Raw genomic sequence first — 19,475 nt, forward strand, 5'->3', positions numbered from 1 at the left:
ACGCATGCCCGCATACTATGTGCCAGAGACTATATATTCCGATATTCCTTCGCATGTCTCTTCCGCCATACGCGAAATAGCTTAACAGCGTTATAAAGTTTTATTACAGCAAACGTAAGCGTATTAAAATAAACTGATATAGAGATTTATCGAACGATATTCTTACGATTAAATTAAATTTATTAATTTCAGATATCTTGGTATAAAGATGACTCACCTATTCATGAGGGACCGAGATTCTCCCTCGTTCACGAAGGAAATTTTCATTGCGTCGACGTTGCTCCTGTCACGGTCGAGGATCAAGGATGCTGGACCTGCATGGCGGAGAATCGTAGCGGGAGATCCTCGTGCACGTCCACTCTCACTGTCATCGGTAATCTTGCACTTGGGATTCACTTGACATCTTTTTAACAGTTAACACGCCTCGATTAATCGCAGATTCGATCTAACTTTAGTTCCCAAGGCTTACAAAAGGCCGGAATTCGTCGAAGAACTTCGCGCGCTGCTCACTGAGACTGGTACCGTGTCGTTGGAATGCAAAGTTATCGGTGTACCCACACCGGTACTCAGGTGGTTTAAAGACAGCAAGGAAATTAAAGCTGGCGACGTTTTCGCTCTGACCGCCAATCCCGATGACCCGACTTCCCTCGGCGTTTACACCTGCGAAGCAAATAATTGCATGGGAACAACTTATTCTTCTTCAAAAGTAAATGCGTTATGAATTTATTCAAATAATTTGATTGTAAAGCTCCTGTTACATAGCTTTTATCGTCGAATATATTATTGTTCCATACAGGTTCATGTAGTCGGAAGAGGAAGCCGAGAAGGTTCGCTGAAACCAGCGGATGCCTTGGCACCGTCCGGACCACTTCCGGTATTCAAAAAAATGCTCCAAGATGAGTGTTGCCGGATCGGAGACACCCTCGTGCTGTCCTGCCAAGGTAGATTCAAATTGATAATTCTTTTAATTTTTTATTAACATTTATTTTATATATTATATATAAAATACATGTTTGTTAACAGTTCAAGTACCACCCTGGCCGAAGGCAATCGCCTGGTACAACAAAGGAGGTCGTGTCGAACCCGACGAAAGATATCACATAATAGAAGATGGCATCGGAAGATATTCAATCGAAATAAAACAAGTCGAGGCCGTGGACGAGGGTGAATGGAAATGCGTCGCTACCAGCGAGGAAAATATGAAGCAATTTACGAGCTGCTACGTAGCCATGTCTAGTACGTATCGTAAAAATAGACAGCTGGTTGAGGTAATCGTATCAACGTCTGCTTCATTTTTCATAAGTACCAAGAAACTACAGAAAGCCGCGTTTCATGGAGAATCTGAAAGCAGTCTTGACGGAAGAAGGTCTTGTCTCGTTCGAATGCAAAGTCGTAGGTTTTCCGACGCCGTTGCTGAGATGGTTCAAAGACGGGCAGGAACTTAAGCCAGGAGACGTCTATCAATTAACCGGGACAAATTCATTAGGTAGGCAGCCATTGAATTAACTATATATTCTCCTTCTGGTCTCCATCTTTCGTATCTACATATTTTATCGATATTCAGGTTCGTATTGCTGTATCGCGAAAAACTGCATGGGCGAGGCCAAGAGTACGGCTGAATTAACTATCGAAGACATTCAAAATCAATTAAACGAAGAAGAACGTTTTCAGCTTTTGAGCGTTAATCAACCGCCAAAGTTTATAAAAGGTCTCAGGAGTTGCGAGGCGAGGGTAAATGAAGATTTTCGCTTTACAGTGCAAGGTACTTATGTATATTTGCCTATTTTTTTGAAAATAAAATAAATAAATTAGATAAACACACGTTTGCTTTCTTACTGCGCACAATTTTATATTTGTATTGATAGAGTCATTATTATTTTTTATTTAGTAAGTATTGTACCGGAACCGAGTCTTTCTTGGTATAGAGACGATATGTTAGTGGATGAATCCGACAAATATCACGCAGCAAAAGAGAATCTTGGCACATGCCATCTCGAAGTGCGAAAACTCGAATTTATCGATCAAGTGAGTATTCGTGAATGTGTGTACATAATTATATCGTTTGCCATTATGTAAGAAACGCGAATGTGTGAATGATTTTTCTTCCAGGCCGAGTGGAAGTGCGTAGCGGCAAACGATTTTGGTCACAGCGTCACTTCCTGTTTTTTAAAGCTAATCATTCCCAAGCATTACAAGAAACCGAAATTTCTCGAGAGCCTGCGCGCGATCCTGTCGGAAGAAGGCGCGGTGAATTTAGAATGCAAAGTTATCGGCGTCCCGCAGCCGGTTTTAAAATGGTACAAAGACAATGTCGAACTCAAACCTGGCGACATACATCGAATTATCTCTGGCCAAGACGGCACCTGCTGCTTAGGAACTTACACCTGCGAAGCTACCAATTGCATGGGAACAGTCAGTAGTTCCGCATCTCTATTAGGATTTGAAAGTACGTTTTTGCAAGTATTCATTATATGTAATAATTTTTAACTGTGTATAGTTCTCTCTATTATGTAATTTCAAAGAAAAGTTTAAAAACATTTTTTTTGCGATTATAATTTTATGCATTGTGCTGTAAATCTGTGAAAATTTTAAGCAGAAATAAACTTTGATGAAACTTTTTAATCTTGCAGATAAGAAAGAAACGAAAGAGATTCAGTCGCCAAACGGCCACGAACTGGCGAGAAATCTGTCGTTGTCAACGATACATGAAGAACGAACTTCTCAATTGTATGATACACCGCAGACGGATCATTCTGTCACTTTGGATGATCGTGGCGAGGTATCCTTTAGTTTTGACGGCAAAGAAGTGTCAGTCAGTCTGTACGAAACACCCGATCTCACCGAGGAAGAGGCACTGCAAATTGTCGAAATGTATGCCGATCAGTTGTCCGAACATGTAACAGGTAAGAATTTATTTAACTTTTACTCATTCATATAATGTAAGAATGTTGTTATAATTATGTGTTAAAAAATAATGCGTTTCCGTGTAGAACACAATGTGATCGAATTACCGCCAATGAGATTTGTCAAAGAAACGTCTACGTCCGGTAATTTGCTGATGGAAGCCGTAGTAATCGACGTGTCACCCGATTACTTCGTAAGCGCCGAAGAAGGCGATGATTTACGAACAGAAGCCGATGTCGAGGATGTCTCTATCATGGATGATGTGACGCACGTCCTTTCATCGCCTGAACGCGATTCTCGAGGTTCTTTAAAAAGATCAGCTCGGTATAACGAGGATGAGGATGAAAAAGTTCCTAGCAGGCCACCTCGGAAAAAATCAACGAGTGTATCGTCGTCGAAAAGCGAGAAGAGCCAACGAATCGAAGTTTCCGAGAGTTTTCATAGCGCTCAAAAGGACGAGCCACCCTTGTCTCCGCTCTCGTCCTTGAAGCAAGACGATAGCGATACTTTCGCGGATGCTTTGTCTTCTGCGCATCTCTCCATCACAGAGAGTATCGTTCAAAAACATATTGCAGCGGAATATGATATAACAGATACTAGGAAGCGTAGTTTGAGCGCTGGAAGATCGACCGGCTCCAGTTTGGACGACGGAATCGGTGGTGATTCCTCCTTCGATTCCGTGACTGGGGTTCCGAAAAAGAAACATCGTAAGAAGAAGAAAAAAGACAGGAGTAATTCCGAGGAGTATTCCGGCCCTAGCGATTACGAGGATGGAAGAAGAAGTAAATCGAAAGATAGAGCTGACGTGAATATAAAATCATATCAACCTATAGAATCAGTTGACGGAACAGAAATGAACATTGAAAATAAAGTCGCACAAGAAGCGATAGAGAAATCTGAAGAAAGACTGTTGGATAATTTAACGAGCGAGACGGAAGCTGTACATACTTTGGAAGAGACTCGAGAACTCAAAAGAGATATTCTTTCAGAATCAAGAATGGTCCTGCGCAAAGCTTTAGAGACGTACGAAAAAGTTCCCGACACTTTAGTACCGCGATTTTCCAATATTCGCGAGCGAGTCGACGATGTATATCGAACATTGGAGGTTTCGCAAGAAAAAGGCGAGGAAATTGAAACCTTGATCAATCTCGAAGTACCTTTGCATGCATTGCTGAGGGCAATCGATAAAATTACATCCTCGTCAGCGAAGGATATAGAAATTATACGCAATTTTCTCGAACCATCGATCCTTCAGCTGTCACGCACTGTCGAAAATCTCGGATTGTCATCTTTAGAGCCTACGCTGACAATTTTGAGAAAAATCAACGAGCGCATTTGTAACATTCCTATCGAAACGGAAGAATTGTCCTCGATAAAATCAACTTCCAAAACTCGTAATATATCCGAGGAAATTTTAGATCTGCTAATCGATATTCAATCGACGTTTAGTGCGATTTTAGATTACATGGAATGTTCGAAACTCGCGATGAACGGAACTGCTGCTTCACAGCAGGCTTTAACAAGATCGAGACTCGCAGCTTGTTTAGTAGAGTTACGAGAGTGCGTATCGCACACAATGCATACTGCGATGACACTGAGAGAAAATGAGACATTAAACAGTTTAATGGAATTTAGAGAGCCCTTGTTGGATCTTCAAGTAGTTGTAGCGTCAGAGGAACATACTTTTCAGGAAATTACGACACTGAAAGAAATAAGTTTTGCCATTGAAAGACTGAAGAGTGTCGTTGTAACAATATTAAAAAGTTCTAAAAATCCTGAAGCAGTTTCGCGGGTAAAAATAATTCTACAGGTATTGGAAGATACTGATAACGAAATATCAAAATTGATGGAACAATTGTCAGAGAAGGAAGCTCAAAAACATGTGCTGAAAGACCTAAACATCGATCAAAGTTTAAGCAGCGTACATTTCGCTTTATCATCGGTTTTAGAAAAGCAAGAAAAACGTACTAATTCACATCATTTAATTACATGTATTGAAACGTTACGTCAGACAATCGGTTCTTCGGCCGTTACAATAGCTAATTTAAAAAATCCAATCGGCAACGATATAACTCAAGAAATTAATAAAATAACTGATTCGTTGTTAAATCTGCAAAAAAATTTATTAACGGAAAAGCACAAACCAGAAGAGGAGCAAATTCTACTTAACTTGCTGAATCCTATCAATAAATTGAAAGAGATAATTCACGGCATACAAGAAAGCGCTTCTTCGGTCGAGTTTATAGTACCTATGCTAAAATTATTGGAAGAAATAGAGAAAGATACAATCCTTGTAACAAAAGAAATATCAAAGAAAAAATCTCAAGAAGAAAATACTGCCAAATCTCGAAGAGATAGTGCAGATAAGAAAAACGGTTCAAAATCCATCCTCGCTTATCAAATCAGCCGTTCTTTAGATCCTATTAAACAATGGTTATCCACATCCGAAGACAGTACAAAGGATGAAATAGAATCTACACTGAGCTTAACAATCGAGGATTTGAAGAGAGACGTCACTCAAATTGCCATTCAAACATCATATTCTGAACCACCAAATGATGAAAGTTTGATAGAAGCATTGAGTGATCTTCGAGAACCATTAATAAGACTTAAAAATGCTATTTCTGTGTATTACAGGCCGGAAGATCTCTTGATCTTAGAGAATTTAAATCAGCCTATGAAACACCTTCTGCAAATTATCACGGATATTCTTCATGAACATGAGAAAGAAGAATGTCTAAAATCGGTAGCAGATATCGTCGAACAAATAAAAAATCAAATATCGCTTTCGATCAAAGATGCTCTCTATCAGCAAGAAGTTGAACAATCTGTCAAAACATTCAATGTGGAGGAAGAAGAAGAAGTTATTACAGTCTCCTCCCGAGAAACAATTCCAGGCACTCTTACAGAAATTGCGTCTACGCCACTTGAAACCGGATCACCTGCTTTGCCTATTGAACAATCTGTAACAGAAGATAATTTCAAAATAACAGCTGACGATGTCGCTCTGCAGGCTATAAAGGTTGCTAAGCAAGAAAGAGAGGAGAATGCAGGCAAATTAATTACAATCTTGTCGGAAACCTTGGAGAAGCTTCAATTGGAGATGACTGGTATTCTGGAAGATTTCGAGGAATCGACAACGCGAACCACTACGATTCCCCAATCGAAATTAGCCAATTCTCTCGAGGAATTGAGAAGAACTATCTCTACAATTCGCATGATAACCACCGTTTACGATAAAGAAATTGGATCATTTGAAGAAAAAGTTAATCAGACCATTCTAGTGCTAACTAATTTAACACAGCCGCTGACAAATATACAAGAATTGCTTTCCCGATCGTGCGAACACGACGTCTCAGAACTTATGATACTGAATCGGTTAACGCCGCTGTTGAATATAATAGAAAACAACGTGATAAAACAAACGATGAATTTTGTCGATAAAAATGAAGACGCGGAGAAAGAGTTTGAATTTCTTCTGTACGTGCTGAAAGGAATTGAAAGAGAAATTCCAATTGTAATTCAAGAAATATCATCGAGACGAAAAATTTTGGAATGTCTCCGAGATATCTCGAAGCCTCTGGATAGCATTGTGGAGCGCATGAACGATCTCGAAAAAACTGGAGAAGAAACCCTTGAAACCGACGTGGCGAACATTTTGGGAAAACCGATCGCCGCTCTTTTGAAAGATATCAAGACCGCTATTCAAGAAGTAGATACGCTGGATCGACGAGGGCCGATAATTTTCGAATTACGAAATCTGCTCGAACCTTTGCTAGAATTTCATACCTGCCTTTCAGTGGTACAGAGCAGTCGACGAAGTTTGGTTCCCGAAGCCTGTTTATTGGACGAAAGAAGAAGCGTTATCCTGCGAGCGGTCGATGATTTGCGGAAACAAGTTTGTCATACTGTCGAAGCGATCGCGAATATGGAAGAAGCCTCCTCGTTCGATGAATCTTTGACGTTGCTGAATTCCGCAATTCTACAAGTACAAAAACAAATCGATAAGACTGATTATTCGCGCCGATCTAGTAGCACCAAGATTTCTCTTCAGACTCGACTTACCGGCACGTTGAGTCGCTTAGCGAAGGCCATAGTAGCTGTAGAAGAACACGCCGATAGAGATACGTATGTAATAGTATCTAAATGCTTGGAGACACTGCAGAAACAAATATCCTTTACGCAAATGCAGTTTATTCAGATTGGTAGCGAATCAATTGACGAAGAGGCAATCGTGGAAGGCTTTCTTTATCCGACTAATCAACTTTTGTCGGCATTGAATGTCCTTAAAGAAAATACGCAAAAAATACCGTCGGCGATTTCACAAAATTTGATAATTCAATTTCAAGAGTTAGCTGATTCGATTTCAGAACTAAATTCTTCTTTGTCGGCGCATAAAGCGGAACTCATACAAGAAGGTGCTTCTATAGGAGCACCGATTATAGAAACCTTTTCTGCCGTTACGGATGTCTTAAGTCATGTGAAAGATTCCATAAAGACAATAGAGAAGATAGCAGAACAAAAATCAAGCACGGTCATCACAAAAGTAGAAAGTATTACCGAGATTATAGAGATATCGCAAGAAGAAGTTGAGAGCGTAATGATAATCACGGAAATACCGTCGTCAGCAGTTCAAGATGTTGCTCAATCGAAAATTGAACATACACCTGAAATAACACAAACACCGGTTATAGAAAATCTAGAAGCAGTAATCTGTATTGAACAAACGGAAGATAATCTGACGGATGTAAAAAAATATGAGGAAAATCAGGAAGAAAATGAAAAACAAAAATACCTGACGAATCAGATGTCAAAGCTCAATTCTGCGATAAGTAGCCTGGCGCAGCCATTGAAAGAACTGATGAATTTCGTGAAATCCGCTACGCAAGAATCGCTAACTTCAAAATCTGAAGAGAACAAACGTAAAATACAAGAGCTAACAGCATTGGTACAAGTTCTTTACGATTTACAAGCTACGAATACCTCTATTAAAGCGGCATTGTCTTCCTCGTCTCTTAAACTAATAGATAGCAAATTTTCTCGTATGGAAGATATCCTAGCTGATTTTGAGCAAACTATCAATACGGTTATTTCCTTGACTGATACAGGAGTGAGACCAGAATTAAAAGAGGACATTATGATGTCTTTACAATCTATCGCCGAGCCCTTAAATGCTCTTGGAAATATATTGACATCTATATGTCAGACGTTTGATGAAGACGTCGACCAAAATGGAAAATCGTTATCTATAATTGCAAAAACTTTAATGCCGTCTATTAACGACACCGTTAAATCTGTAAATGAGATCCAGATATTAAAATCTGTTAGAATTATTGACGAGAGAGAAGCAGAAGTATCGAAAATAAAAGAGGAAGCAAAAGATATCGAAGAAACAACTGCACGACCTCTCGAAGAACTGATAGAAGCTATTATGGATTCTCAGGATCAGGTGAAATGCGACAAGACTTCGCTTTACGAATCTAGTTCGCCCGATTTGATCGAATCGAAAAGCGTCGACAATTTAAAATCGATGGAAGTAGAAACAGAAATAAATACATTAAATGAAGCATTCGTTAAAGAGACAGATGATTTAATGACACAAGATACAGTAGAGATACCACAACAAGAATTGACATCTGCAGCAGCATCTATTCAAATGGAAGAAAAACTTATCGAAAAGAAAGGAGTGATAACATCTGTAACAGAATCATTGGAAGAAGTTGAAGAGCAAAGTTTAGCGACGATTAGTCAGCAAAAAATAGAATTAACTCAATTACCTGGAAAAGAAGCAATGCAGGAAAAACAAATAAAAGTTGAAACTTTGCAAGCAATCATTTCTCCTCTTCAAGTATTACGTAAATCGTTCGACGAAATCGGAGAAACAGGAATTTTAGAATCTTTCGACAAGAAAACGATTGCATTTTCGGCTCTGATAGAACCGTTATTAAATCTAGAAGTTGCATTAGCGTCCGAAGTTGCTGAAGAAATAAAGCAAGACACAGTGCCGTTAGAAAAATTATCTATCACATCCATTTTGCAAGAACTACAAAATTCAATCGCTACAATTCAAGAGCAAGTACAACTTAGTACGGTAGCCGAAGCCAGTTCAAGCGAAACGTCTAAGATGCGTTTAATGCAAGCCGTCGAAAAACCATTAGAAGATCTGAAAATGTCGATAGCGTGCATTCAATCCGATCCAATAACTTGTCAATTGATTCAACAAAAAGCAGAATTATCGAGCGCTGAACAGATCACAATTTTGCAAACTCTTGCCAAATCGGTGGAGCAATTTGGAGAAAGATTTATGTCTATTACCGATGAGTTAAAAATAGAAACAGAATCTGTGCCGCCATTGCAAATCGTAAAAGCTCAAGAGCTCGATCCGGAAATTTTACATAAGATCGTTGATCCGATTCATATTCTACGTGAAACTCTCTCTCAAATCGAAGAATTAAAGAGTCATAAGACCGAGTTGCTAGAAATACCAGAACAGAAGAGAGAGATTGTTCAGTTGAATACAGTAATAAATCCTTTGGAGAAATTAGAACAATTATTAATCACAGATATACAACAGATTACAATGACGCAGGAGAAAGATTTTAGCGGAAATCGAGTTTCATTGGCGAGTGCGGATTTAAAGCCCGTATTAGAAGAGCTGAAAAATTCAATCGTTGTAGTCCAGCAGCAAACACTCTCCAACGAAGATAGTCTTATGGTAAAAACGTTAAACCAGGCTTTCGAAAATCTGAAGACGCCATTAACAATTATCGAAGAAACTGTCGATCACTTTGATAAAGTTGCTGAAACTGAAAAATTATCGACTTTACTAAGTTTTGCAAAATCGATGGAAGAAACAGCGAATCAATTAGCTACAGCTAAGCAAAATATAATGCAACAAGAAATACGAGAAGTATCTCTCTTAAAAGCGATAACTATTCCAATCGAAGGGCTACAAAGCGCAATATTGCAACTCGAAGATCGAGTGTCTCAAACATCGCAAACAAAGGAATCAATGAAACTTGTTGCTTTAGAATGTATGGTGCAACCGCTGCAAGAGTTACAGCAATCTTTCTTAATTGCATCTCATCAAGAAATCGCTCTATCTTTGCAACGATTGCCAATCAAGCCGATACTGGACAATTTGAATAAATCTGTTGCGGTGATTCAAGATCAAGCTACGATCGTTCAAGATTTACTCGCAGAGGCGAATACAGACGATTTGGCGATATTGAAGGATTTCGCAAAGTCACTCGGTAATTTGAGAACGTCGACGGTGGTCCTGCAACAACTGAACGCGATAGAAAACGCTGGTCAACAAATTGTGGAGATTGAAAATGCGTCAGCGTTGCAAACATTCGCAAAATCTATCGAGGAGTTCAGAAAATGTTGCTCCGTCGTCGTCGAACGGCCGAGAATCATCGAAGCCTTCGCGACAAATACTGAATTGAAACAATCGACCAAAGTGGATACGCAGCTCCTCGAAAGTATCATTGCGCCTTTGCGAATTTTACAAGAGCAGATTTTAACCATCGAGGAAACTAAGATGCAAGAATCTGAAATCTTGGATATTGCTGAGACAAAAACACCAGTTACCGTGTTGAGCAGTCTAGTCGGTCCCTTGCAACAACTTGAAAAATCTTTCGTCGCAACGGTGCGCAAGGAGCATGTGATGGAACATGATGGACAGAATCTGAAAAGCGAATTATCTTCCATGGACTTAGAAAAACTTGCTTTACAGCCCATCCTCGAGGAAGTGCAAAAGTCTATCGCCACTGTTCAAGAGCACGTGATATTAGAGGCAGGCAGTCAAATTATCTCGGAAGCGGAAACTGACGCTTTGCTGAAATCGATCGCGCAGCCTCTGGTGGATCTAAGAGCCTCCGTCGCGTCTATTCAACAAGTAACTGCAGTTGCACCTGATTCTTTGAACGAACTGGCACAGCAACAAAATGTCTCGGCGTTAGAAACGTTCGCCGAAACTCTCCACAATCTGTCGGAATGTATAGCAATGTGCAATCATCAACATATAATAATGGAACCTGTGGCAGACACCATTTCCGAAGACGCTTCGTCTTTAAACACGTGGGCAGACGTAATCGACGAACCATCTCTTTCAAAAGTCACGCATCCGATGGTGATCGATCAGGGCGCGGTCGAATCTCCGATCGAAATCGCGATGTCGATGTCAGAAGATGAGACCTCCGTGTTGAAAACATTAGCAAAGCCTTTAACCGAATTACGTGAATGTCTTGCACTGGTCGTCGAAGAGCGCAAAATAGTCGCGCCAAGCGATACAACGACTTCTTTATCGGAGAAAGAAAATGTTTCTCTATTGAAAACGATGATACAACCTTTGTTAGAATTAAAGGATGCAGCCACAGCGGTAATTATTCAAGAACAGACAGCTATCGAACGTGCAAATGAACATGAATTCGCAGTCGATGGTAAAACTGAACTCGCCCTTCGTCCATTGATGGAACCGCTTGAAGAATTGCGCCATTCCATCGCTGTAATACAGGACCAGATATTGATCGAAACATCAATGGATCGACCAAAAAGTGAAGTTGTATTAGATGCATTGGCTGAACCTCTATTCGACCTACAGCGCGCCATATCGGTTTTAGAAGCACGAGTTGTGTCGCCGGATGTCGAATCGATGCCCGAAGACACGAGCTGGATCACGGAATGTTTAGCGATTCCTCTGCACGAGATAGAAAGATCGATAGCCGATATTCGACAATGCACAATAATGGAACCTAAAATTATAATTATGGAAGAACAAATAAGAACATCGATGCCAGACTGGTCCATTGTCGAAGAATTATCGAAACCAATGGAAAATATTAAATCAGTTATATTACGTATGGAAGATGACTATACCGAAACTAAAGTTCTCAAAACGATGGCAAAATCACTTACTAATGTACAAGAGAGTTTGATGTTATTGCAAAACGAGCACAGCTTAAATGTTGACGAGGAAATCAGTATTGACGCTATTATCGATTCTCTATTCAATCTTGAGAAATGCATTTCATTCGTTGAGAAAGAAATTGTCGATAAACCAATGTCCGAACCATCGATGAAAATAGATACTACTATATCCACCGCTCTTAATGTACCATTAAACGAGTTAAAATCTTCCATTTTGACTGTAAAGGAATCGCCAAGCATTTATCTAAAGGATTTGAAAAGACCGTTGGAACTTGTGCAGGATGCGTTTGAAACAGTTACATCTATACAACGAAATAAAAAGCTCCTGGAATTATCGACAAAAGTAATAAATACTATTTCAAATATTAATACGTCTATTGAATCTATCGGACACAAATTAGAAGAACAACAGGGATCAGTCATTGAAATTCACATCGAATGTGAAGCACTCGGAATGTTGGCGAAACCTTTACAAAATATTAAACAGTGTATCGCGCAAATACAAGAGAAACCGAGTACTGCCGATTTAACGATCAGTACTTTGCAAAATCTCGAGAAATCAGTAGCTATAATACGAGAGCAATCAGCTGATAAACCGTTGGCAGATTCGCAGCACACAAATTTCGGTATCTTCTCAAAAAATTTAATACTGTGCCTGCATGAATTGCAAGAATCCATAGAAGAGGCAAAAACATTATGGCATAAAGAAACAATATTAGAAGGACTAACAATCCTTGAGAAACCGATCTGCAAATTGCAATCTATAATAAATATTATGTGTGATCAATTTTTGGTAGGAGAAATAATTGAGACAATAGAGAAGCAGAAAACAGTAACTCAAAAGAAATCTGCAAAAAAAGAAATACAAAAATCTGAAACACCTATCGAAAAAGACGATGAAATTAAGAAAACAATAAAAGTAGAAATAGAAGAAACTAAACCGGCAGACTCTATAGTAATCGATGATACAGTAGATAAGAAGGAAAAAAAGAATTTAGAAAGAAAACAAGAAAAAGAAGATGAAAAGTCAATAGAGGAAAAATTAGAACAGCCAAAAGATGATACAATTGAAAAGAAAAAAGGAAAAGAAGAGGATAAAAAGATAGAGAAACAAGAATATAAGAAAGAGGCTGATGAAATAAAAAATAAAAATAAGGAACAAGAGAAAGAGGAAACAGAAAAAATAAATAAAGAACAGAAAAGCATAGAAATTGAACAAGTAAGAGAAAAAACAGAGCAAAGTGAAAAAAGCATAAAAGATGAAAAAATTGAAAAAGATGAAAAAGAACAGAGTAAGACAATAACACAAGAAACTAAAAGTTTAAAAAAATATGAAGAAGCTGAAGAAATAAAACAAATTGAAAAGCAGCAGGAAAAAGTGAGTGTAATTGAAAGCACAAAAAAAGAAATAGAGGAATCTAAAAAGGTCATAGCAACTGGAGAAATAAAAGAAGAAGACAATGAACAACAGAATAAAGAAAATCATGAGAAAATAGATAAAGTGGCAGACGAACGAAAGGAAAAGCAAGATATTGTACAAGAAAGAAAAGAATCAGATAAAAATAAGAAAACTGAAAAAGATCTAAGCGAAAAAGATTTAAAGACAGAAAAAACAGAAAAGAAAAAAGCAGAAGAAATCAAAGATATAGAAAAAAAAGAAGTACAAGAGAAGGAAGAGAAAGAAACTGAAAAAATGCAAAAAGGAGAATTAAAGGATATAAAAGAAAATGAAAAAGTAAATGGAGCGGCAGAACAATATAAAAAAGATGAAATTGAAAAAATACAGAAAGAAGACAAAGAAAAAACAGAGAGAACACAGCAAAAAGAACAAGAACATGTAAAGGTAGAGGAAACTAAAATGACGCAGAAAGAAGAAGATACGCGCGACCATAAAGTGGAAGTCAAAGAAGCAAAGAAACAAGAAGAGAATAAGACTCTCAAAAAAGATGATAAAAAACAAGAGAAAGAAAATGAAAAAGCGAAAAGCAAAAAGACTGAAAAAATAGAAGAGGAGAAAGAAAAGCTGGTACAAGAGAAGCAAGTGAAACAAGAAGAAGGCAAAAAGTCAAAAGATGACAAGACGAAGGAAATGAAAAAGAAAAAAGAGGAGTCTAATAAGAAAGATGAGTCTGCACAAGAAAAAATAAAGAAACAAGAACAAATACAGCAGGAACAGGTGGAAGCAGTAAAAACGCAAGAGCAAAAAGAAAAAGAGGTAATAGAAAAAGTGAAAGAGAAAGAAAGCAAAAAAGCAAAAGATGATGTGAAAGAATTAGAAACAACAAAAGAAAAATCTAATAAAATAGAGGAATCAGAGAAAATGAAAGAAAAGGAACAAGAAAAAGAGAAACAAGATAAAATTGAAATATCAAAGAAGAAAGATGAGGAACAACAGAAAACTCAAATTGAAAAAATAAAGATAGCAGAAGACAAACAAGCTGAAATAAAGAAGGGTATGCAAGAAGACAAGAAAAAGATAATACAACAAAAGGATAAGCAGGAAGATAAAAAAATAGAAAAGGAAAGGGAAGAACAAATAGAAAAAAGTAAAGAGGAGATTGTTAAAATAGATCAAGTAATACAACAAACTCAAAATGAATACATAAAGAAAGAAAACGATAAAGATAAGAGCAAAGATAATGCACGTATAAAACAAAAACAAGAAGAAAAATTAAACACAGAAATTCAGAAATTACAGTCGAAAGAGGATAAAGATTTATATTTAAAAGTAGATAAATATCAAGAAAAACAAAGAGATGACAGAATACTCCAAAGACGACAAGAACAGAGCAAATTGCAACTTGAAGAAATAGAGAGAACAAAAAAAGAGGAACGAAGACAGTGGAGATCGCAGGATGATGAAAATTGGTTACGCACAAGAAAAGAAGAACGAATTAACAGAAGTTATGAACACAGATTAGACACAGAATACAAAGAGGAATACGATCGTCAAAAAAGAGATGATAATAAAAGGCTACATCAAATGGAAATGGAACACTTAGAAAAGAAAAGAACCGTGGGACGATCAAGAAGAGATGAAACTGATTATATAATTAGAGCAGATGAGGAAAGAAGCGAGGAAAAGAGAATCAGGGGAGACGAGACTGCCAGATTATTATGGGAAGAAGGAAAAAAATTGCGGAAAAGACAAGAGGAAGAGATATTCAGGAATAAACAGAGAAGAGAGGAGCTAATAAGAGAAAGCGAATGGTCGAGAAGGCGTGAAAACGAATCCGATCGTTTCCTTAGAAACATGCTGGAAACCAAATACAAACCAGACAAATCAACCGGAAAGTTTTTCGACGTCGATTATTCGCGAGAATATACTTCGCGATTTGACTCTGGCATCTCGACGCTTTCTAGCACTTCCAGATCGTACAGCTGGAGAGATTCTTTGACGTCATTAAATAGAAGAAGAATCGACGACTGGGATTATAAATTACACGGCTCTTCCATAGATAAATATTATTTCGACGCAGGATCATCGTACAGAAGGCGCAAGAAAAGAGAAAATCGTATGATTCGCGCGAGATCGACTAGTTTGTTGAAGTACGAAGATTATTCAACCGGAGATAGCGATGCTACCATCGTACCTAGCACTCGACGTATCCGACCTGTCCGACGCACAAAAACGGAGACTACTCCACGTATGAATTTGATTTACGAGTCTAGTCCGTCTAGCTACGCTGGCTTCGGTCAAAGTGAGGTACCCATCCGCTGTTAAATTATTTCTTAATGCATCATAATCAAAGTAGAATTTTTTTTTATAATTTTTCGGAAATATTGCAGGATCTTTCGTGGGACAAACCAAAGAAGCCATCGTTCTGCACGAGACTGACAAACAGAATCGTAGAAACCGGTATGAGAATAAGACTGACCTGCACTGTTCTTGGTAATCCAGAACCGCACGTCTACTGGACTAGAGATGGTCAAAAGTTGGATGTATTAGACAGTCGCTGCAAAACACGATATGAAAACGGTATGGCCTATCTGGAATTATACGACGCTCTTCCGGCGGACGCCGGAACTTATATATGCGTAGCTGAGAATACACACGGCATTTCGAGCACCGAGTCCACCTTGAAGGTTTACTCCGATTATAAACCTACGCATTCGCCTCCAACATTTGTAAAATCCATTAAAGGTATATGCACATACGCGCGCGTGTGATATGCATTTTAATTTTCACGCGCATCGTTCTAACGTTAGACTTATTTTTTCTCACGTAGACACTTACCGATATTCCGATCAGAAGCTCATCTTGGAATGTCGTGTACGAGCACATCCGGCTCCTTCGATTTCCTGGCTGAAAGACGGGCAGATTCTTCAGGGCGAGCATTACAAACAGAAGTATCTCGACGACGATGTGTATCGATTAGAGATAGCGAATCCTAATGCCTCAGATAATGGACGATACACGTGTCGTGCGATAAACGAAGTACACACAGAGGAAACATCTCATATGGTTCATGTCGAAGGTGATCGAGAGATTATGTATCATGAATAAATGTAACAAGCATTCAAATACAAGCGATTAAAATATGATTTTAGACTGGCGATCCGTGAGTCGATACGATCTAAAGTTGAGCGACGGAAGAGAACCGGAATTTACGCGACGACCACGATTCTCAAATCTATTGAAGGATTACAACGTGCCCGCTGGCGGTACCATCGCTCTTCAAGTAGAAGTTAAAGGTAGTAAGTCGCGTTCTCGAGTCACTTGTCAAAATTTTGAATCTTCTGATTTACTTTATAGGTGTACCAGCTCCGGAAGTGAGATGGTTACGCGGTGACCGGAAGGAGCCGATCGCCATACCGAAGGCAAGAACCTTCACCGAATGTGGACTTCACACGTTAATTGTACCCGAGGCAACAGAATCGGAAAGAGGCACATACGTGTGTAGAGCGATTAATGCTTATGGGCAAGTTGACACGTCGGCGACAGTGGATGTAATATCAGCGAGCGCTATCGATGGCGGAAAACCGGCGATATTCGTCTCGAGACCGTCCAAGAAATCGATCGACGTGACTGTCGGTGAAGACATCAGTATATCCTTCCGAGTCAGCGGTACCCCTAAGCCACGAGGTAAAGTTTAATATAATTCTTAATTTATTCTCGGACAGAATATCAGTATCGCTTTATCTCTTTTTTTCCTCTCTTCTTCGTTCTTCGTCTATTCTCTTTTCTACCATTCTAGTAATCTGGATGAAGGGATTAACGGATATCACGGACGGACCGAGATCGTACAAGGAGAGTATCGATGATTACGTTAGATTAATATTAAAGAGAGCCATAGCTTCTGACGAAGGTACTTATTGCATCCTGGTTAAAAATAGATATGGCTGCGATAGAAGCTTCTTTTCGCTCAAGGTGAGGATATTCGGTGAATTTGGAACAAAGCGAAAATATAATCAGTAAATATATTCGTGAACAGGTGAAGCAACGCGCTAGGTCGTTGACCCCATCGTCAGATTGGAATTCCGTTGCCGAACGTGACGCAGGCGAAGAACACGATGACGATATGTCATATGTGAGAAGTAAGTGACTTTTGCGATTATATTGTAATATTAACTTTAAAAAGATTGTGTGTGTGTGTGAAATGTCAGTAATGAGATTTTGCAATATTATTTGCATTAAAAATTTAAATTTAAAACAAAGTCACTTAATGTCGTGTAATAATAAATTCCAACTACACAAATATCAAATAAATATTATTGTGCCAATTAAAATTAGAATAACAAACAAGCTTGCACCAACTGCAAGGTAAAGTTAGCTTTTAATGGCTGGACGCCAGTTCTGACGCCTGGAAGCGGCCGCGCAAACTGACGTCAATATTTAGCTTGATTATTTGATTATTCATCGAGCTGATGCGGTAGCCGAAGACCTCCTTGTGCGAATGTAAACTGATCTTTGAAACAAGTGTGAGAGGCGATATTGTAGAATGTGAGATCTCAATTGAATTCAAAATTGATATTTTCGCGAAATATTGTACGGTAGGCAATTCGTAACGCGTAAAATAAATACGGTAGGAGAATATCCAAGTTGCTTTCGTTCGAGCAATATCTTTCGAGAGCCGGGTTATTTTAGTTTGCCTTCCTTAATCATCTCCCACCAACACCTCGCAGATTCCACAAATTCAAAATTTAGTCGTCGTTGGAACGCGAAACATTTCGTATATCTTAGTATTCCAAACTTTGAGTTTTCTCGCGATTTTTCGTGCTAAAAAAATATCTCGCCAAGTGAATAATAATTTTGTATTTCGTTAATATTTCCCTAAATGCTATCATTGCGAGTTTATTATAATTTTTATAACATTTTTGTGTTATTATACATTTAATTATATAAAAAATTTATAAAAAATTATTATATAAAAAAATATATGTTAAAAAATATACATCGCTGAAAAGAATAAAATATAATTTATCATGAAGCCACATGATCATGGAATCATCGTCAACGATGGAAACGATATCACTATCTCGCGTTTGAGACGTTCATGGACCAATAAGAATTGTTTAATAATTGATTTTTTGGAATATTTGTATGGACATCGAGGTTAGCTAAAAACGATGAGAATTGCTTACAAATATTTTTGAAAAATAACAATATATATAAAATTATAATTAATATATATTTCAATATATATAAAAAAGACGCAATTAGTATATATATATATATATATATATATATATATACACACACACACATTTAAATAATAATTTATATACATTATATATATTACATTTATATAACATTATATGACCTTATTATGGTTTTCGTCAGACGTACCTGGCCCGATCAGTAGCGAACCCGTCGCCGTTGATGGTGGAAAAAATTGGTTGTCACTGACTTGGGGTAAAGCAGAGAGAAGAGGACCCGCGCCGGTGATCGCTTATAAAGTCGACGCTTGGCTTTTGGGCAGTGACGGGGGTGCACGATGGGTGGAAGTGAGTATAACAAATATTACTTCCAACAATATAATATATATTATATAATATATTATATATAACATTATATAATATAATGATATATATACAATATATTTTATTTCAATTTACCATTTAAAAAATGTTTAATATAATCCAGCTGGGAATCACACCGATCAACGCGTACGATGCGTTCAATTTGCGACCGGGTGGAGAATACAAATTCCGCGTAACACCGCGAAATCGTTACGGATGGGGCGAAGCTGTTACTATGACGAATTCGGTGTTAGTGAGCGAAAGTACCGATCTTCCGGAATTCACGAAAATTTTACCGGGTCAATTGAAGGTTCTCGAGAGAACGCCGTTAAAATTGGAATGCGAGGTAAGTTTACAACAACTAACATCTTGCTACAGTATTTAATTAACGTTTTATCTCATTCGAATAATGTCTTTCAGATTCGCGGTGATTCCAAAATGGATATACGATGGTACCGTGAAACAACGGAGATAGATCCGCACGCTGATTCAAGATTCGCGATATATTACAATGGTCCCAAATGTTTCTTAACAATTGCGAATATCAAAGAGGATGATTCCGGAAGATACGTTTGCGAAGCGAGCAACAAGATCGGTAAAGTGTCGTCGTTCGCTAGGGTTCTCGTTGTTAATGATCCGAGAATTATCGAGGCCGATGAAAAACTCAGAACAAAGTA

General features: G+C 38.2%; 1 protein-coding gene across 1 annotated transcript in view; it reads left to right on the forward strand.

Annotated features, from left to right (window-relative positions):
• LOC145939159 (uncharacterized) overlaps window positions 1–19,475 on the forward strand; it is a 38,099-nt gene that overhangs the window by 5,436 nt on the left and 13,188 nt on the right. The window contains exons 4-22 of the mRNA XM_083043373.1: window positions 193–373; window positions 456–706; window positions 797–941; window positions 1,024–1,236; window positions 1,304–1,486; window positions 1,565–1,762; window positions 1,889–2,025; window positions 2,110–2,446; window positions 2,631–2,903; window positions 2,991–15,541; window positions 15,625–15,979; window positions 16,065–16,313; window positions 16,387–16,530; window positions 16,592–16,921; window positions 17,034–17,206; window positions 17,271–17,373; window positions 18,620–18,783; window positions 18,923–19,144; window positions 19,219–19,472. Coding sequence (XP_082899499.1) covers window positions 193–373; window positions 456–706; window positions 797–941; window positions 1,024–1,236; window positions 1,304–1,486; window positions 1,565–1,762; window positions 1,889–2,025; window positions 2,110–2,446; window positions 2,631–2,903; window positions 2,991–15,541; window positions 15,625–15,979; window positions 16,065–16,313; window positions 16,387–16,530; window positions 16,592–16,921; window positions 17,034–17,206; window positions 17,271–17,373; window positions 18,620–18,783; window positions 18,923–19,144; window positions 19,219–19,472 — 16,463 coding nt within the window. The remainder of the gene's footprint in view (window positions 1–192; window positions 374–455; window positions 707–796; window positions 942–1,023; window positions 1,237–1,303; window positions 1,487–1,564; window positions 1,763–1,888; window positions 2,026–2,109; window positions 2,447–2,630; window positions 2,904–2,990; window positions 15,542–15,624; window positions 15,980–16,064; window positions 16,314–16,386; window positions 16,531–16,591; window positions 16,922–17,033; window positions 17,207–17,270; window positions 17,374–18,619; window positions 18,784–18,922; window positions 19,145–19,218; window positions 19,473–19,475) is intronic.

The sequence above is a fragment of the Prenolepis imparis genome, unplaced genomic scaffold, assembly GCF_030444845.1.
Source record: "Prenolepis imparis isolate NDT839.2.m4 unplaced genomic scaffold, iyPreImpa1.0 SCAF_7, whole genome shotgun sequence".
Taxonomy (NCBI): domain Eukaryota; kingdom Metazoa; phylum Arthropoda; class Insecta; order Hymenoptera; family Formicidae; genus Prenolepis; species Prenolepis imparis.